The sequence below is a fragment of the Propithecus coquereli genome, unplaced genomic scaffold, assembly GCF_000956105.1.
Source record: "Propithecus coquereli isolate 6110/MARCELLA unplaced genomic scaffold, Pcoq_1.0 Scaffold142, whole genome shotgun sequence".
Lineage (NCBI taxonomy): Eukaryota > Metazoa > Chordata > Mammalia > Primates > Indriidae > Propithecus > Propithecus coquereli.
The window spans coordinates 4,370,859-4,390,850 of NW_012138525.1; the positions used below are offsets into that span (position 1 = coordinate 4,370,859).

The following is a 19,992-nucleotide window of genomic DNA, read 5'->3' on the forward strand; positions in this document are numbered from 1 at the left end:
GTTTCACTTAGCATAATGTTTTCAAGGTCCAGCATTATAGCACGTATCAGTACTTTTTGTGGTTGCATAATATTCAGCCTTTTATGGCTGAATAATATTCCTTTGTGTGGATATACCACATTTTGTTTATCTACCAGTTCATAGACATTTGGTTTGTTTCCACTTTTTAACTATTATAAATAATGCTGCTATGAACATTCATGTACAAGTTTCTATGTGGACATATTTTTTCATTTCCCTTGGGAGGAAGGAGCCTTTATGTTTAATCATACACCATGAGATTCAACAGTATCATGTCTATAAGGCCCTGGCACATACTAAGTACTCAATCATACCAAGTACTCAGTGATAGCTGTATATAGGATAAGAAGTACTACAGCATGGGACACTCCAGTGTAGCTATCAGAATTGTGAGAAGCAGATGGTGAAAGTCCCTATTATCTCCACCCAGGCATTGGGTCCCCAGCACACACGTCTGCCCACAGGCATTGTGAAGTCAAAGAAATGGTTGGACAAGGCCCCATGTTCTTTGCAGGTCAAATCAGTAGATAGTGGCACAGCAGAAAGGAGCAAGAGATGGAGTCAGGAGTCTTGGGCCTGGCCCTACTAAACTGCTAATTCGAGTGTGATTTCCAGAGCCTCAGTTTCCCTACCGAAACAGTGGACATAGGGCAGCCAATGGCTCTGGCCCTTATGTGCGTTTCGCTCGGCTTCTCTCCCATTCCCCAGGCTGCAGCTCTGCCAATGATCCTGTGAGTGTTGGGGAATCACTGTTGCCCCTGGGGGCCCTTGTCCTGGAGTGGCCCACCTGCCTGCCCCCAGCATGGCGTCCGACACTCCTGAGTCGCTGATGGCCCTCTGTACTGACTTCTGCTTGCGCAACCTGGATGGCACCCTTGGCTACCTCCTGGACAAGGAGACTCTGCGGCTACATCCAGACATCTTCTTGCCCAGCGAGATCTGTGACCAGCTCGTCAATGAGTGAGCAAGGCCCGGGCTGGGACAGGGGGCAGGGGTCTTAGCATGAGCGTGTGTGGAGAGATTGGGACTGTGTGTGTACCATGTGGGGGCAGCTACGGATACAAATGTGTGAGGGGGGTGCGTGTGCACATGAATGTCCATGAGTGCGAGAAAAGAGTGGCGTGTCCATAACCTTAAAGGTATATATGCTCGCATGTTGGTATGTATGTGGAGGGGTGTGCACATAAGGGAATGGGTGTGTGTACATACATAGGCTTATGCAGCACAGAGTATGTTTGAGTGTGAAACTGCATGTGTACATTTAGGGATGTGATAGTGTAAAAACCTTCGTAAAAATGAGGGAGTTATGTGCCATTCCACATGTGTGTGTGCATATGTGCACGCTCATGCACTCGCCTGTGCCTGTGAAGTAAGTAAGCATGGACGCGTATGGGTTTACATGCCAGTGCCAGTATAATGGATCTATGACCAGGGATGGAATCATCCAGAAGATCTATATATGGTTCCTCCGAGGGACTCCCCACTGACAGGGGCTCTTAGAAGCATGCATTGTGTTCACCTGACACTGGGAGCTTAGTCCAGATGCCCGGAAGGGAAATTGTTAGCCCACACACTTGCATAGGGAAGCGAGAGCCTGCGTGGGATCCGAGGACAGAGCTGGACTGCTCTGAGCATTTACTGTGGGTCAGGCATGAGGTTGGACACTTTGCAGATGAGAGTTATGTCCATTTTACAGATAAAGAAACTGAGGTATGGGGAAGTTCAGTTGCTTGTGTGAAGTTGCCCAGGTAGGGAGCGCCAGGATTTAGATTCCAGAGTGTTTGAATCCAAAACCTTTTCCACCAGACCAGGATTCTTGCCTGAGTTAGTATCTCAACAGGGCTTGCCTGTACCCAGCTGGGAACTTCAAACCTCTTGGCTTAATTTGTCCGTTTGAAAGGGTCCCAGGAGGGGCTTAAGGAAGGCAATGCGTGCGCCCATGGGCGTGGGGCTGCTGCTGCTACAGTGTGCATGGAGGGCATGGGACAGGCACGTGCATTTGGAGAGGGGGCATCAGTGTCTGTGTTTGTTATGGGAATATCTAGGGTTCTGGAGGGAAGAGCTCAGGATTTGCGATTAATAAGAGGCCCTGCATCTCCAGGGGGTCACCCAGAGAGCTACCTTTAGATTCCTAGTTCCTGGGCACCCTTAATCTCACCTGTAATGTAGTCAGGATCCAACCAGCTACTATGGGGAGGAGGAAGAGAAGGCTTCAAGGAGGGAGGGCTTGTGCTTTGAAGGGAAGACCCTCCCCTGAGCCAGGCCTACTCCTCTCCCAGGTATGTGGAGCTGGTCAATGCCGCCTGCAACTTTGAGCCACACGAGAGCTTCTTCAGCCTCTTCTCAGACCCCCGCAGCACCCGCCTCACCCGCATCCACCTCCGGGAGGACCTGGTTCAGGACCAGGACCTGGAAGCCATTCGAAAGCAGGTGAGCCCTGCCTCGCCAGAGCACCAGAGCTGGCCACACAGAGGCTGGCCAGAGAGGGTCAAACACTGAGCAGGGGCAGGGCCAGGGTCCTCCAGCACACCCCTCCCTAGGCTCCTCCAGTGCTTCCTTCAACTGTGCAAACCCCCTTCCCAGCCCACCTGGAGCCCAAGGCAAGGCCTGGGGTGGCAGTGGGGGGAGCAGTGGTGACAGTGGTAATGACGGAGCTGTGCCTGCTACAGGACCTGGTAGAGCTGTACCTGACCAACTGCGAGAAGCTGTCTGCCAAGAGCCTACAGACGCTGAGGAGCTTTAGCCACACCCTGGTGTCCTTAAGCCTCTTCGGCTGTGCCAACATTTTCTACGAGGAGGAGAACCCAGGGGGCTGTGAAGACGAGTGCCTCGTCAACCCCACCTGCCAGGTGCTGGTTAAGGACTTCACCTTCGAGGGCTTTAGCCGCCTCCGCTTCCTCAACTTGGGCCGCATGATCGATGGGGTCCCTGTGGAGTCCCTGCTGCGGCCACTCAACTCGCTGGCCGCCTTGGACCTCTCAGGCATTCAGACAAGCGATGCTGCCTTCCTAACCCAGTGGAAAGACAGCCTGGTATCCCTCGTGCTCTACAACATGGACCTATCGGATGACCACATCCGCGTCATTGTCCAGCTGCACAAGCTGCGGTGAGCTGCAGGCCCAGAGCTCACCAGGGTGGGGTGGGCAGGGAGGTAGGTGTTGTCAGTCCCCTGGGGTTCAGGAGCCCCTGGCCAAGCAGAGGGTAAGGATGGAAGAGACAGTCCCATTCCTCAAATCCAATGTTTCAGCTGGATTTGGGCTATTCAGGCTTTTTTCCCAGAATGTCCTGGAGCAGTTGTGATAGGCATGGGCCCTCCCCTGCTACGGACTGAAGGAGCAGGGGTCTCCAAGGCAGCCCCACCCTATACCCAGCCCCTGACCCGTGGCCCCCACCCCAATCTTCAGACACCTGGACATCTCCCGAGACCGCCTCTCCAGCTACTACAAGTTCAAGCTGACTCGGAAGGTGCTGAGCCTCTTTGTGCAGAAGCTGGGGAACCTGATGTCTTTGGACATCTCTGGCCACATGATCCTGGAAAACTGCAGCATCTCCAAGATGGAAGAGGAAGCAGGGCAGACCAGGTAGGGACCCACCCTCCATGGTTGCTGGCAGGGAGTCATTCAACAAGCCTTTGAATTGCCAAGTGTTGTGCTGGGTGCTAGAGATAAAGAACAAACCAGGCTCTGCCCTCTCGGAGTCTGTGTGAGCTGGTGGGGACAGAAAGCTGTGGTGGGGAAGTACAGGGCTCTGGGGTTGCCCTGAGGATCAGAAAGGAAGAAGGAGGAGGAATGGCATCTGGGCTGTCCTGCAAGCTCATTCTGAGTTTGCTAGGGAGGGATGTGCTAACACAAGGAAGAGCATGTGCAAAGGCCAGAAGGTGAGAGTATGAGAAGCTGCTAGGAAATTATTAGACGCTCAGACTGACCGGAGCACAGTGTGGTGGTTATACGGTGAGGCTGGCAGCATCTGCCACCAGTCAGGCATTGCTCTAGGTAGACTGGCTCCTGGATTGGTTGGTTGGGGGCTCTGATCAAACTTTACCAGCTGTGACTGACCATAAACCCTAGCCCCAGCCATGCTTAAAGACATTTAGGTTATGAGTTTGTCCCTTCATAACTGCCGGTGAAACCTAAAGGTGACACATCCTTACTAGAGTGGCAGATAGTATTTTCTAAAGATGGTTGCAATAACACAACATCCCACATGTTCCTCTACAATGTGACCTTGACCCTTACACTTAAAAGGGATGAGGTTGGCGGGGCTGGAAGCAAGAACATTGAGTAAATGCCAAGCTACCCCTAGGGGAGGCCTAGCTCAGGCCTGAGCCCCAAGCCGCTGACCCCAGCCCCGTCTTTCTCCAGCATCGAACCTTCCAAGAGCAGCATCATGCCTTTCCGGGCTCTGAAAAGGCCACTGCAGTTCCTCGGGCTCTTCGAGACCTCCTTGTGCCGCCTCACGCACATTCCGGCCTACAAAGTGAGAGGCAGGAGGGGAGGAGCCAGGGAGCCAGGGAGCCCTGGGAGAAGGGAAGGGACTGGGCTGGGGGACCAACGTGTCAGCTCTGGAGCTGCAGACTGAGCTGGGATGTGGAATCCCACCCCCTGGCCTCTTTTGGCTTCTGAGCATGTCCCGTTCTCAGGTAAGTGGTGACAAAAATGAGGAGCAGGTGCTGAATGCCATCGAGGCCTACACAGAGCACCGGCCTGAGATCACTTCTCGGGCCATCAACCTGCTTTTTGACATCGCACGCATCGAGCGCTGCAACCAGCTGCTGCGGGCCTTGAAGGTTAGTCCAAACCTGGGGACCCTCAGCTTCTGTCCAGCCCTACCTGGAGGGTGCTGGACTTGGCTGAGCCATGTCCCCAGAGCCCCTGTCCCTCCTCTACACCCTGTCTCCAGGGTACAGGCAGTCCTGGCTCCTGAACCCCAACCCTGGCCCCGTAGCCTTGAGCTGTTCAGCACTGGCCATGTTCAGGCCCCGCCCTAGTCCCACTCCTGTCTGGGCGAGCAAGACTGGCACAAGCCCTGCCCCAGGGGACCTGTTCAAATCCCTCACGGAGCCCAGGCCTGTCCCTGCACAACTTTCACAGCACTTGCCAGCCCAGGCTCCTACCCTGTCTTCACACAGCTGGTCATCACGGCCCTCAAGTGCCACAAGTATGACAAGAACATCCAAGTGACGGGCAGCGCTGCCCTCTTCTACCTGACCAATTCCGAGTACCGCTCAGAGCAGAGCGTCAAGCTGCGCCGGCAGGTCATCCAGGTGGTGCTGAATGGCATGGAATCCTACCAGGAGGTGACGGTGAGCCCCCTGCCCACCATGGCCTGCATGCTCTGGCCCAGCCCCTTGCCTGTGCCCCTGTGCTTCCACAGGGCCTCACCTGGCTCTATGCTGCCTGCCTCCCAGCTCCCCTGTCCCCTGGCACTCGGGCCCCAGCCCCGCCTGCAGTCCACTGTCCCAGCCACCCTCCACCCTCTTCCACCTGCTCCATGTGGAGGCAGGGCCCTGGCCTCCTGCCTCTGGGCCTCTGCTCGGAATGCCTCTTCAGCCCTTCTGCCCTGTAACACTGTGCCGGGGGGTATTTTTTCCAATAGCTGCTTTTGTCATAAAAGTAATGAAAAATTTTACTATAGAAAAATTATAACTACAGCTGGGTGCGGTGGCTCACACCTATAATCCTAGCACTTTGGGAGGCTGAGGCAGGAGGATTGCTTGAAGCCAGGAGTTTGAGACCAGCCTGAGCAAGAGTGAGACCCCACCTCTACAAAAAAATTAAAAAATTGTCCAGGTGCACTGGCTCATGCCTGTAATCCTAACACTCTGGAAGGCCAAGACAGGAGGATCATTTGAGGTCAGGAGTTAGAGATCAATCTGAGCAAGAGCAAGGCCCCATCTCTACTAAAAGTAGATTAAAAAAAAATTTTTTTTTTTTTTGAGACAGAGTCTCACTCTATCACCTGGGCTAGAGTGAGTGCCATGGCATTAGCCTGGCTCATAGCAACCTCAGACTCCTGGGCTCAAGCTGTTCTCCTGCCTCAGCCTCCCAAGTAGCTGGGATTACAGGCATGTGCCACCACACCTGGCTAATTTTTCTATTTTTAGTAGAGATGGGGGTCTCACTCTTGCTAAGGCTGGTCTCGAACTCCTGACCTCAAGTGATCCTCCTGCCTTGGATTCCCAGAGTGCTAGGATTACAGATGTGAGCCACTGCGCCCGGCCAAAAATAGATAAAATTAACCAGGCATGGTGGCACACACCTGTAGTCCCAGCTACTCGGGAGGCTGAGGCAGGAGGATTGCTTAAGCCCAGGAGTTCAAGACCAGCCTGAGCAAGAGCAAGACCCTGTCTCTACTAAAAATAGAAAGAAATTAGCTGGACAACTAAAAATGTATAGAAAAAAATTAGCCGGGCATGGTGGCACATGCCTGTAATCCCAGCTATTCGGGAGGCTGAGGCAGGAGGATCGCTCGAGCCCAGGAGTTTGAGGTTGCTGTGAGCTAGGCTGACACCACCGCACTCTAGCCCGGGCAACAGAGTGAGACTCTGTCTCAAAAAAAAAAAAACAAAAAACAGGTGGACGCCTTTTTCAGCCTCCACCAATCTGCACCCAGATGCTCAAAATAAACATTTTGCTACACATGAAAAAAAAAAAAAAAAACAGTAAAAGTCACATGTGAATGTGAACATTTCTCATGTCAGCAAATATATTTTTACAACAAAATTGTTTTAATAATGTTTCTTTTCTGATTATGAAAATAAGATACCTAGCGGTAAAAAACCAACAAAAAAAAATCAAGTTATACAAGAATGTATTGAACAGAAAGTGAAAGTCATTCACAATCCTATCTTTCCTCCCCCAGATATGGCTGGTTTTAACAGTTCAGTTTCATAATTGTTGACACCAGCATAATGTTCAGCGTCTTCATCCACAGAAAAGCCACTGCTGTGGACAGGTGGCCAAGTCCCATACCTACGGGCTTGCAGGTCAGGGCTCTGCCTGCAAGGTCAGGGCTGCAGTTATTGAATCAGCCCCCATGGTTCAACATTTAGGTTGCTTTTTTATCTTTTGCTCCCTCAAATAATGCTTTGCTGACTGTACTTAAGTGATTATCCTTATAATACATTTCTAGAAGTAGAATTGCAGGGGCAATATGTATGTGTATTTTTCAAGCATTGGGTACGTATTACCAAACTGTCCTCCAGAAAGGCCATGGTGGGGACAAGACTCTGCAGGGATCAGAACACCCACTTCTCCACTGCCTTGCCAACTCCAAACTCTGGAGTGGTTGTTCCTTCTACATTGAGATCGATTTTGTAATCAGGCAAAAGGGATGTCTTTTTTTTTTTTTTTAATGAAAAAAAAAAAAGACTAGTTGGAGACTCCCAAATGAATTAATAAAAACTATCAAATAAATGGAAATTAAAATAACAAGATAACACATTTCATCTTAAGAGATCTGGTGATACCCAGTGTCAATGAAGGTGGGGGAAGAACACTTTCGTACACTTTCCACTGGTGAAGGATGGATTGTATAACCTTTTCCTGGTCAACCAGCAGAACTTGCCAAAATCGCAAATGCATTTATCATGTAACCTAGGCCTTCCACGGTTAGAAATGTTCTTAGAGGAAAAAGATATACACACATTCACCCTTGTTTAACTGGAAATCAGTGGAAACTAAAATGTTTGAGGACCAGGGACCTGGAAAGGTCACATATGGTCCAGCCACATGATGGGATATCACAGCAGAATCTATACATCTTAACGTAGAAATATGTCATTTACATATTGATAACTGAAGAGAAATTCTGGACCAATATATATAATATCTTTTTTTGTACTTCCTCTCCCCCAAATATATGTTTATATTTGCATCATGGAAAAATCTAGAAAGATGTACATCAAACTTTTAACAGTGGTTACTTCTCAGCAATGAAATTGAAGATTTTAACTTTCTGCTCAGGTAGTATAATATTATTTGAATTTTTTACAGTGAGTAACTATTGCTTTTATAATTAAAATAAATTTTTTCTCAAATTTCTCAAATTGAGGGGAAAGGACAAAAAATCAAGAGTGATATCCTCTAAATTACATGATTAATAAAGTATGATGAACTTCCAATATCTAATAAGAAAGGAAGGAAGGAAATTAAATTTCAAGGAAATTGTGCTGAAATGTTGAAAAAAAATTAATAAACCTGCAGATAGTGCAAAGAGAAATTGAGGATGTGGAGCAACTAGAGATCTCATGCACTGCTGGTAGGAGTGTAAACTAGTACAACCGCTTTGGAAAACAGGCTGGTATTACCTAGTAAAGTTGAAGACATGCACACCTTGTGACCCAGAAGTGCCACCAGGCATGCCTGCCTTAGAGAAGCCCATGCCCAGGGACACCTGGGTGCAGGTATAATGCATCATTCACAGGAGCCAACCCTTGAAGTCACCCAAACATCCATTAGCAGTAGAATGGGTAAAAAAATTGGGGTATCATCATGGTGGAATACTATACTGCAAATGAAGAACTGAGTGCATTTCAGCTACATAAAACAACAGCTGATCCTGCAAACCTATAGAATCACCCATATAGAAAAGCAGGGATAGTGGTTCTCCCTAGTGGGATGGAGGAGCCTATGATCAGGAAGGGACATATGGTGACTTCTGGGTGCTGGCAATGTTCTGTTTCTTGACCCAGGTGATGGTTACATGGTGTTCACTTTGTAATTATTTGTAAAACTGTCCATTTGGGTTTTATGCATTCTTCTATATGAATATTTCACATTAAAAAAATATTTTAAAAAAGAGCCTCGTAGCCTCCTCTTGCAGAAAGTCTTCATGGACCACCACAGCTGTGGATGATCTCATGCCTCTACAGAGCCCCTCCAGCTCTGTTCCCAAGTCTGATCCTGAATGTGCCTCGCTTGTCTCCTGTCCTGGCCCAGGTGCAGCGGAACTGCTGCCTGACCCTCTGCAACTTCAGCATCCCCGAGGAGCTGGAATTCCAGTACCGCCGGGTAAACGAGCTCCTGCTCAGCATCCTCAACCCCACACGGCAGGATGAGTCGATCCAGCGCATCGCTGTGCACCTGTGCAATGCCCTGGTCTGCCAGGTGGACAACGACCACAAGGAGGCCGTGGGCAAGATGGGCTTTGTTGTGGTATGTGCAGGCAGGCTGTCCCCCACGCCTCCGTCCTTCTGAGCCCCGCTGCTGTAGCTGTCTCCCACCACTCTCCACAGCTCTGCTTTGAGTGCGAGTCTCAGAGGAGGCCTGGATCTGGCAGTCAGGGTAGGCAGGAGAGTATGCAGAAGCATGAAGGATTTAGGCTGGACCAAAAGGATTTTTTAACAGTAATATTGCTTATGATCCTGTAGATTTCTTCCACCTAGAACATGCTGTCATCCTCTCCCAGCCCCCTCCGATTCTGTAAGCTCCACAGGGCAAGACGCCGCGCTCTTCTTCCCTCCTTGTGTCTGCAGCACTTCCCAGCGAAGGGCCTAGAGCACAGTGAAGCGGTGATAAATATTGCTGGTGAAAGGAAGGAAAGAATGAGGAAGGAACTAAAGAGTGTCTAGTCTCCTCCTCTCATTTTATTGCTGGGGAAGCTCAAGCCCAAAGACCCACAGGGAGTCAGCGCAGAGCCAGGGCTAGCACCCGGGCCTCCTGAGCCAAGTACCAAGGGTCTGTGGAGTGGACATCTTCAAAGAGCCTCCCAAAGAGATACAGAGATTTGATCTTGACAGGATGTATGAACAGGAATCAAGTCACTGACGCTCCTCCCTCCATCTTGGGTTCTGGGGGGATGTGGTAGTTCTTGAGCTCTGGGCTACTCTAGCAAGTTTTCTCCTCTGCCCACAGACCATGCTGAAGCTGATTCAGAAGAAGCTTCTGGACAAGATAGTAAGTCAGGTCTTCATGGAGCCACTCTGCCCTTTCCCCAGCCCAAGAGGGGACTGGTTTGCCCCTGGGAGATGTCCGTGTTTTGTCAGGGGACCCCCTCACCGGGCGCTGCGAGTCTCAGTGGAGCCCTGCCCTCCCCCACAGTGCGACCAGGTGATGGAGTTCTCCTGGAGCGCCCTGTGGAACATCACGGACGAGACGCCCGACAACTGCGAGATGTTCCTCAACTTCAATGGCATGAAGCTCTTCCTGGACTGCCTGAAGGTAGTGCCCCCTCCAGCGGCAGCAGCGCCCTCAGCTGCCCACACGCCCGCTCTTCTGCCCTAGGCCCGCAACCAAATCTCTTAGCACCCTTCACTCATGGTTCCCACGGAAAGGCGGCAAGGGCCACCTCACAGGCCCACAAGCCCAGGATTCGCTGCTAACAAGCTCCAGAGACCCTCCCTGACCCAGATAGCCTGGCGGGACCCTCTTGAGAGCCCTCCCTCCAAGGGAAAACCCCACTCTGGCTCCTCAGCAGGGATTTCTCAGACTGCCCACAGCTGGCTGGAAGCCCACCCTGATAGGAGCTGGACAGAATTCTGTCTAGTAGGATGGTCTGTTCATCCTAAAAAACTCATCCTCTATTTTCCTTTTCTTTTCTTTTTTTTTTTTTTTAGAGACAGGGTCTCGCCCTGTCACCCAGGTTGGAGTGCAGTGGCCTGATCATAGCTCACTGCAACCTGGAATTCCTGGGCTCAAGCCATCCTCCCACCTGAGCCTCCTAAGTAGCTAGGACTATAGGCGTGCACCACCACACTGGACTAATTTTTTAATTTTTTTTAGAGATGGGGTCTCACTATGTTGCCCAGGCTGGTCTCAACCTCCTGGCCTCAAGCCATTCATCCTCTATTTTCTTGCTCTTGTTTCTAAGGAGATTCTCTTAAACTAATATTAATATTTTGTGCTTTGGTAAATAGAACCATGTCTGTACCATAGGTCAGATCTCTATTTTGTCTTGTGGCAAGGAGCCTCCAACTTTTTAACCCCTTATTGTGTGTGCCTAGCACTATCCTAAGTACACTGGAAGTTAGGGGGGCAGTATATTGTCCTCCCTCTTTATTGAGTTGGAATGGCCAAACAGTCGTCCATGAAACATTTTTTTTTTTTTTCTGAGACAGAGTCTCATTCTGTTGCCTGGGCTAGAGTGCCATGGCATCAGCCTAGCTCACCGCAACCTCAACCTCCCGGGTTCAAGCAATCCTCCTGCCTCAGCCTCCCAAGTAGCTGGGACTACAGGTGTGCACCACCACACCCAGCTAATTTTTTCTATTTTTTTTTTCTTTTTAGTAGAGACAGGGGTCTCACTCTTGCTCAGGCTGGTCTTGAACTCCTGAGCTCAAGCAAGCCTCCCACCTTGGCCTCCCAGAGTGCTAGGATTACAGGCGTGAGCCACTGCGCCAGGCCCTTGAAACTTTAAAATTAACAATACCAGACACTAAGTAATTAAGTACTAATTGATGTGGCCCCAATGGCTCTCATTTTCCCAGGAATTCCCAGAGAAGCAGGAACTGCATCGGAATATGCTGGGACTCTTGGGGAATGTGGCAGAGGTAAAGGAGCTGCGGCCTCAGCTAATGACTTCCCAATTCATCAGTGTCTTCAGGTTGGTACTTTTTGCCTCGTTACCTTTTTGCCTTGGCTGCCAGGATGCTCAGAGCTCTGGTCTGTGTTCAGTTGCAGCAACTCCTCTTAACCTAGGTTTCCATTATAAATGTTGCCTTTCCTTAGTAATGTGGTTTCTTATTCATTCAACCCTCCATCAATGGTCCTCTTGTAACCGTATCTTAAGTGACTTCAAATCCCTTTTAGAAGTAGTCTGGGTATAAACAAGTGATAAATAAATAGTACCTGTGGCATCTGGTTTATGAGTTGGGGTCCAACAGCTAGTGTCTGAAGAAGGTCTGAGGGAGTGGACTCCACTTCTCTCTCTTCCTCCCGGCAGCAACCTGTTAGAGAGCAAGGCCGACGGGATCGAGGTTTCCTACAACGCCTGTGGCGTCCTCTCCCACATCATGTTCGACGGGCCTGAGGCCTGGGGCGTCTGTGAACCCCAGCGGGAGGAGGTGGAGGAGCGCATGTGGGCAGCCATCCAGAGCTGGGACATCAACTCACGGAGAAATATCAATTACAGGTGCGGGGGCGGGGTGGACAGGGAGCGGGATGTGCCCTGCGGCAGGCCGAGCGTCTCGGCCGGGAACGTCAAAGCACCCTGCCTCTCTTCTGCTCCTCTGCCTGGTTCTTCTCACTCGCTGAGCTGTCAGGACAAAGAGCATAAGGGCACAGATCTCACCTATGTTTTTCAGGCACGACACGTGCATGTACCCAAAGCCTGCTCTTTACAAACATTTGATACACGTGTATTTGGGAGGGAAAAAGAAGGAGAAAGTTCAGACACAATAGGAAAGAGAAACCCTGTTGACATTTTGGTGTCTGTCCATGAGCAGTGTTTCTGTGCACAGATTTCATTACTTTAAGTCAAGCTGGCACCGATTCCCACTGCGTTGTGACTGGATGTCCAGTTTCCAGGCCTGGATCTCCCTCGTCATTTTAGGATGGCGTCACTTTCTACGTGCCATCGTACTGATGGGCATTTCAGTTGGAAACCCACATTGGGAGAAACGGGCTCGTGCTTGTGGGTTTGCCGACACTCCAAGCACTGTAGATCGTAGGGAAAGGGAAGAGGAATCGCTGGCCCAGAGGTTTTACACGCACGTTCCGGGTTTTGGAGCGTGACTCCAGGATGGCCCATAGAAGGCCCTTGTAAGAAGAGCGGTCACACCTGCTTCTGTGCCCAGTGAACTCTCCCCTCCTACCGCAGGCCGGGTCTCTCTTCCTAGCTGAGGTCCCCAGCTCTCTGCCCCACCTAATCTGGCCCCTTCTGCCTCCCTCACGTGCTCATGCGCTTATCCTCTCTCCCAAGGGAGCGCCCCTGCAGAGCCCCCAGTGGGGTGAAGGGCCAGGTGCCCCTTCTCCCTGGCATCCTATTGGCCTGTCAGTTGGCTGGTCCTCAGGATCCTTCAGGGAGGAGAAACCTGGGACAAGACATACTGCCCCGCCCCCAGCATCAGAAGTGACCTTGATTTCTCTTTCTGCAGGTCGTTTGAGCCAATTCTCCGCCTCCTTCCCCAGGGCATCTCTCCCGTCAGTCAGCACTGGGCAACCTGGGCGCTGTACAACCTCGTATCTGTCTACCGTGAGTGCCCACTGCCCTGGGTTCAGACACTCGCCCTGCTAAACGCAGCTGTGCCCTCAGGGAGCCCATATCCTGGAGGGAGCGCGGAGAGCTGCTGTCAGCTTTTGTGCCTCAGAGCAAAGCCCCCTTTCCCGCATCTATAGGACGCCCAGCCTAACGGCTGCCCTGCCTTGTTACCGAAGCAGGCCTGGCAAGCAAGGTGGCCCAGGCAGCGGTCCGCCATGGCTTTCTCCATGCTTCCTGCTTCCCAGTGCAGTGGCGCACACCTGTAGTCCCAGCTATTTGGGAAGCTGAGGCAGGAGGATAGCTTAAGGGAGTTTGAGGCCTTGCTGAGCTGCGAATAGCCACTATGTAGGCTCCAGCCTGGGCAACATAGCGAGATCTTCCCTCTAAAAGAATTTTTTTTTAAATTAAAAAGAAATCCCTATGCTTTCCACATGACAGAACGCCACTGGCTGGTTCCAAGCTGTCCAGCCACCAGAATCACCGGCAGTGTTTCAGTAAACACACAAATACATACAGGTCTCTGGGTCTGTTGAATCAGTATCCGGGGGCAGGGATATTCTTAGGAATCCGTGTTTTTACAGAGGCTTCTCAGAGGATCATCATGTTTAGCAGCCACTGGTTTGGGTGATACTTTCCATAGGACAAGCTCTGGAAAAAATGCAGCAACCTCAAACCAAAGTAGGGAAAGCCTTTTCCAGCAGTTCACCACCTGCTTCCCCCCTGGTGGACACAGGAGCTTCCAACCAGGGGCTGGGCCCTGGGGCTCATGCCACTCCTAGCACTGTCCTTCCACCGAGGCCCTGTCTTCACCCACCCCCCTGCCCCCCGCTCAGTCCTCACAAGGGTGGGTTTCTAGGCCTCAGGCTGGTAGAAGGAAGACCCATCCTGGTCACCTGCTGTCTTCTCCTACCCACAGCGGACAAGTACTGCCCCCTGCTGATCAAAGAAGGTGGGATGCCCCTTCTGAGGGACATGATCAAGATGGCGACCGCACGGCAGGAGACCAAGGAAATGGCCCGGTAAGAGACCAGCATGTGTTTCTGCTTGGAGCCTTGATTTGGGAGAGGGAGGGACACAGTCACAGTGGGGGCCCTCAGGTGGTTAAGAATGGCTGAAATCCCCAAGGGCAACTCAGGGTGAACGTGGAGGTGGACAGTGTATTGATGTCCAGCTGGGGCCTCTCCAAGTGTCATCTTGTGTGGGCCTCTCCAGTGTGGCTGGAAACTAGATGATCAAGCTCTGAACAGAGCATCATTGCCCTCATTTGTTAGCTTAGTTTTCTTTTATGCCCGCCAAAATCCATCCTCTCATTACTAGATATTAGCAAGTCAGGCCAGAACTTTTCATTATTTTGGGCCAAAGACATTCCAGCTGAAGAGAGGCCACAGTGTGGTAATATACATGCTAGAGACAAGACAGAGTGCAAGTGAGTTTCTGAGTGTGGAGGTCACAGACACGGCAGAGTTGCCGCCTTCCATTGCTGTGGGGTTTCACGGCAGTGTCCAGAACATCGTGGGCCCTGATTCTCGCGTCACAGGGCACAGGAAAGACTCTCAGGGACGCCAGGTGTCAGAATCAACGGTGACGGTCTTGCTTTCTCTAGGATCCATTCTAGAAGGGAGTATAGTCACGTCGACCCCAATAGACTTTTGTCATAGTTCTGAACATGGTATAGAGGGAAAAGGTCACATGGAGGAGGGGCCTGGAGCTCAGAGACTCCCCAGATGGTGACTCACTGGGCTGAGGGGGGAGGTCCTGCCGTTATTTTTGGCAAAAGGCACTACTTAAACGTTAATTGACAGACTCATCTCAGTTTGGGAATAGTAAAATGAGTGGTTCTCAAACTTAATCTCCCTAAAGAATCATCTGGAAAGTTGTTGAGGGTTTTTTTGTTTTTTTATTTTTTTGATACATCCGGGTAGTTTATTGACAGTTTCAATGTTCTTCCTTATACTTTTCAACGTTTTACATATATTTTAACAAAGAATATATATATATTTTTTACTTTGATTAATTTTTTTTATTTCTGCATATTATGGGGGTACAAATGTTTAGGTTACATTGCCCTTGCCCCCTGCCAGTTGTTGTTTTTTTTAAGAGGCGGGACTCACTCTGTCACCCAGGCTGGAGTGCAGTGGTATGATCATAGCTCACTGTAGCCTCAAACTCCTGGGCTCAAGTGATCCTCCTGCCTCAGCCTCCCGAGTTTCTGGGACTACAGGCATGCGCCATGGGGCCCAGCTGGAAAGACTTAAAGATGCGCAGATCCCACCCCTGTGTTTTCTTTTCCAGTGGGTCGGGACGGGGGGCCTGGGAATGTTCATGGTTAACAGGGATCCCAGGAACTTTGAGAAGCACTGGGTAAGAGCAGCCAGCAACCTACTCCAGTCACTTTGAACATTTCTCTAAGGCCTGAGATGGGCGTCTGAGCCAGCTGGCCTGTCTGACAGTGAGGAACGAATGACCCTGGAGGACACTTAGGAGAAGGCCCTCAGCCTGTCCACAGCTCCCTGTCCCACTCTGGGCACTTACTTCCTGCGAGTCACTGGGGCACCCTTTAGCATGTGGAGGCTACAGTGAGTCCCTTCCCCATCCAGAGACTCAGTGCTGGAAGGGGACGGTCAGGCTGGTCAGGTCAGTGCGTGAGACTCGAGCTCTGAGCTGGAGTGTTGGGGCCTGGCTGCCATGGGTGGCAGGGCCCTTGCGGGAGCACAGCTGCCCTTGCCCCAGCCTGGACCTGCTGCTGGATCATGGCCTCTGGGTGAATCTGATGTGCAGCCAGTTCGGGGACCACTATGAGATTTCCAGAAAGAGAAAGGTCTGGCGTACAGGGAAAATGAAGAAGGAAGATGTTGCTAAAGAAAGGACCAAAGGGTTTTTGGAAATCAGGCCTGAGCTGATTTGGGGACTCCCTATCCACAGATGCCCTGGGACTGGGGGTGGGGAGGGAGGGGCATAGGAAGGAAGGAGGGGAGGGGGCGGTGATGAGACTCATGGCCACAGGGGCTGTTCCCTGGGCACTCGGCACGTGCCGTCCACCCTACATACACATCCTTCGGCTGCCATCAGCATCACTATTAACACACGTTAACCCAGCGGCCTGATCGCCCAGGCAGGCCGGGCTCTCGCCACCCGCGCCCACCCTCCAATCCTGTCTCCCCGTTGTCTCCAGCAAGGTGATTGAGCACTGCAGTAACTTTAAAGAGGAGAACATGGACACGTCCAGATAGAGGCCTCCGCCCCACTGCTCTGGACCACAGGCCGGAAGGAAGCAGGCTTGAGCCGCCCAGCGGGCAGACCCACGGGACGAAGAGACACAGGGGACTTTTGCACAACCGACGCTTTTCCTTAACATTAGTGAGATATATATATTATATATATATATTATTTTTTTTGGTTAGGAAGTGTGAAGTTTTGTGTGTATGATTTCTGTACAAAAACAAAAGAAACACTCCCTGAGTCCTGCAGCTTCCTTGGCCATTCTCAAACCCAGCTCAAAGCCTTCATCGCTGCCACACTCACTCCTGCCCCAACCAGACTAAACGCCTGTGATGTTGTGAGTGTCCGGTCCTTTTCCCGTGAACTCAGGCCGCGGCCTGGCTTCCTGTGAGGAGAGGAGCAGGCCTTTCCCAGCCTACTCCAGCATCCTGACCCCGCCCCAGCCCGAGAGCCCTGGCTCAGCTCCTGGGCATGGCTGATGGGGTTCGGGGGTTAAAACTAACCCCGCTGGGTCTCCCAAATGCCTTGGTGCTCCCAGCTGTGGCATCTGGGGCAAGGAGGTGAGCTGTTCCTAGGCCTAGGTCCAGGCAGCCCTGCCCCAGAGGACCCTCAAGGAGCAGGGCGCCCAGTGGCCCTGCTGCTCTCGGGCCAGGCCTGCCTGAGGCCACGCTGCTACGGAGGCTGCCTCCTAGTCTCCCACTAGGTCCCAGGCTGTGGAAGGCCCCAGCCCAGGGGTGGTCAGAACTCGGTGGCAAATTGCACTGCCCCTTCTGCCAAACACATCCAGAACCTGTCCCCAGCTCTGGATGCCAGCACCTCCTGGGGCCAGGGGCCTGCTGCCTCGCTCCATAGCCCTCATCTGCCCGCAAGCACCTGAGGTGCCCAGGCACTCCCACCAGCAGAAATGAGCCTGCCTCACCCACCCCAGCCTGCCTGGCTGCCCCGAGGACCCCACACCTCTCTAGAGGCAGGAGGTCCCCTCTCCAGCCTTTCACTCACAGCGGCCACAGCCAGCCACCTCCAGACCAGCACTCGGACTGCTCTGCAGTGGCTGCTCAGCCCTCCCCAGCCCCTCCCACCCTGCCCCAGGCTTTACCCTGGAAACCTGCGTGCTGTGTTTCAGAGAAGTGTGAGAGGCAGCTGTATCCCTAAATACCCTGTGCTTCTTTCTCGGTGTAACTCTGAATTGCTTCACATCAACACACTTGGGGGAGCGTGGGCCTGGGGAGCAGAGCTGACCCTGGAGGCAGCCTCCAGGCAATGGCTTTTTCTTCCCTCTTCCTTCCCTGGGCCTGTGTTTGGACCCGCCTAGCATTTCTGCTCCAGGTAGAACAGGCCAGGTGAACAGCCCCAGGGGAGAGGCACCTGGCTTTTTCCTCCTGGAGCCTCTCCCTCCTGGCCCGGGATGGGGCAGCAGCCCTGCACTCCCCCAGCTTGGCAGGTGGCCTGCGTCTGTCCTTCCCTTCCATCCCACGCTGAAGGCCCCAGCCAGACGCTGGGCAGAGCTCACATCACATCGCTTTACCACCTGGGGCCTGGGGAAATGTCTGTACTTTGGGGATGTCACAGAAATACATTTTTGTGCAAAGTGGAGAAGAACAGAGCGTCTTTTTTGTGGAAGGGGTGGGGATTGCTATCCTGGCTTCCGGGCTCTGGAGAGGGGTTTGGGTGGCCCCCCTGTAGGGGGCCTGAAGTGTGGGCCATGCCATTCTGTGGTGAGGAAGGGTGCATCTGGTGGGTTTGTGTGCCTGGCCCACAAGGCCAATCGACTGCGGGCTAGGGACAGATGGCACAGTGGGCTGGAGTACCTGTTTCCTCCACATGCTCTTCATACCCTGTGCCCGGACACAGAGACACAGCTGGCAGCCAGACTCACAAGGCCATGCCCGGGATGGCTCGAGCTGGTGGGAGAGACAGATGGTAAATACGAGGCTACTCTGTGGGACAGTGGGAGAAGGCGCCCCCTGCAGGCTGGTGGAGCAGAGCGGGAGATCAGGGAAGCCTGGAGGGAGCCGGCAGCAGCGCCCTGGGGACTGAGGGAGGAGCCAGCACGCTGTTCCCCGCGAGTCTGAGAGGCTGCTCACAAGAGGAGGCAGCCGAGCTAAATCCAGCAGCAAGACGGGGGCTGCCAGGCCTGGGCTGAGGGGCCTGGGAAAGAGCATCCTAGACAGGGGGTCCTGCCAGGGAGGACAGCGAAGCAGCCCTGTGTGGCTGCAGCAGGTTGAAGGAACAAGGGTGGAGCCGGAGGAGACAGAGAAGTAGCTGGGGCCAAATCGTGAGGTGACCAGACTCTGGCTTGGCCCAGGACAGTCCTGGTTTACACCTGTGGTCCCACTGTAACCATCGGCAGTATCATCACTCATTCTCAAAGGTGCCCTGGCTGGACTAATAAACCACATGGTCACATTTCTTACAGGCCATGGGGAGGGACAGTTGTTGGCAGATTTAATCCGGGAGCATTAGGACCTGATTAAACATTCCAGGAACCTGAGCATTCAGACTCTTCCCACCTCTGGTGTCGAACCAAGCCCCCTCTTCTTCTCCTCTCTTCCCCCATGAGCAGGGCCTGGACCAGGCCTCTCTCCCCTCTGGGTGACAGCCCCTGCCACTGGCCACCCACAGGACCTGGGCAGAAAGGGCATCAGGAACAGTGGTTTGCCTTGGAATCCTGGTGGGTGGACCGTGCCTGGGAGGGAACAAGGGCAGTGCCTGACAGGTGCCTCCAATGGCAGCTGACGTTGCTGAACCCTTCATCTGTGCATCAGGGCCTCTGCTAAGCGCTTTATGTGTTAATACAACCTGCTTCCTCCTCATCCTCACAACAACCCATTTTACAGAGAAGGACACTGAGGCTCAGAGAGGTGAAATGATTTCTTGCCTCAAGGTTGCCACAGTAAAGAGGAGGGAAAACAAGAGTTCCCGAGATGTGCATGGTGCTCCTCCCCTTGCTCCCAGTCCTGGCACCTGCTGTTTCCCATGGGGGAACATTCTAGTTCCTGCTCACCCCATCACAACACCTACTTATCATGGGGCTGAAATTGCTTTGTCTGCCTCCCCCATTGGACTGTGAGCAACAAGCTACGTAAAGGCTCTGCTGTGGCCCAGCACATAGCACAGAACTTGGCCACACAAAACCCTCACAAAAAAAACGCCCAGACACGTGCAGTGGCACGCACCTGTTGTCCCAGCTACCCGGGAGGGAGGCTGATGCAGGAGGATTGTTAGAGGCCAGAAGTTCTAGGCTGCAGTGAGCTATGATCATACCTATGAATAGCCACTGCACTCCAGTCTGGGCAATATAGCGAGACTCTGTCTCTAAAAAATAAAAATAAAAATAAAAAAACTTACCAGATTCCCTGGTGGTCGAGGGGTTAGGAAAACAGAAAAACAAAAAAACTTGCCAGATGAATGGAAGGGAAGGATTTGCCTTACCCTGTTCGTGATGCTACAACAAATACATGAAACTGGGTAATTTATAAAGAACAGAAACTTATTTCTACAAGTTCAGATCAAGGCACTGGCAGGATTGGTGTCTGGTGAGGGTCACTCTCTGCTTCCAAGATGGTGCCTTGTTGCTGCATCTGCCAGATGGGAGGAAGACAGTGTCCTGACATG

At 52.1% G+C, this 19,992-nt stretch overlaps 1 protein-coding gene across 2 annotated transcripts in view; it reads left to right on the forward strand.

Moving 5' to 3' along the window:
• ZER1 (zyg-11 related, cell cycle regulator) overlaps nucleotides 1-17,970 on the forward strand; it is a 28,195-nt gene extending 10,225 nt beyond the window's left edge. For both annotated transcript variants that reach the window (XM_012639756.1, XM_012639755.1), the window contains exons 2-16: nucleotides 730-981; nucleotides 2,301-2,451; nucleotides 2,691-3,127; nucleotides 3,426-3,602; nucleotides 4,383-4,497; nucleotides 4,661-4,807; nucleotides 5,150-5,323; nucleotides 8,961-9,176; nucleotides 9,876-9,917; nucleotides 10,062-10,181; nucleotides 11,447-11,562; nucleotides 11,902-12,090; nucleotides 13,055-13,152; nucleotides 14,075-14,177; nucleotides 16,331-17,970. In XM_012639756.1, the coding sequence (XP_012495210.1) occupies nucleotides 824-981; nucleotides 2,301-2,451; nucleotides 2,691-3,127; nucleotides 3,426-3,602; nucleotides 4,383-4,497; nucleotides 4,661-4,807; nucleotides 5,150-5,323; nucleotides 8,961-9,176; nucleotides 9,876-9,917; nucleotides 10,062-10,181; nucleotides 11,447-11,562; nucleotides 11,902-12,090; nucleotides 13,055-13,152; nucleotides 14,075-14,177; nucleotides 16,331-16,388 (2,301 nt within the window). In that variant the 5' untranslated portion in view covers nucleotides 730-823 and the 3' untranslated portion in view covers nucleotides 16,389-17,970. The remainder of the gene's footprint in view (nucleotides 1-729; nucleotides 982-2,300; nucleotides 2,452-2,690; nucleotides 3,128-3,425; nucleotides 3,603-4,382; nucleotides 4,498-4,660; nucleotides 4,808-5,149; nucleotides 5,324-8,960; nucleotides 9,177-9,875; nucleotides 9,918-10,061; nucleotides 10,182-11,446; nucleotides 11,563-11,901; nucleotides 12,091-13,054; nucleotides 13,153-14,074; nucleotides 14,178-16,330) is intronic.
• The last annotated feature ends 2,022 nt before the right edge of the window (nucleotides 17,971-19,992 follow it).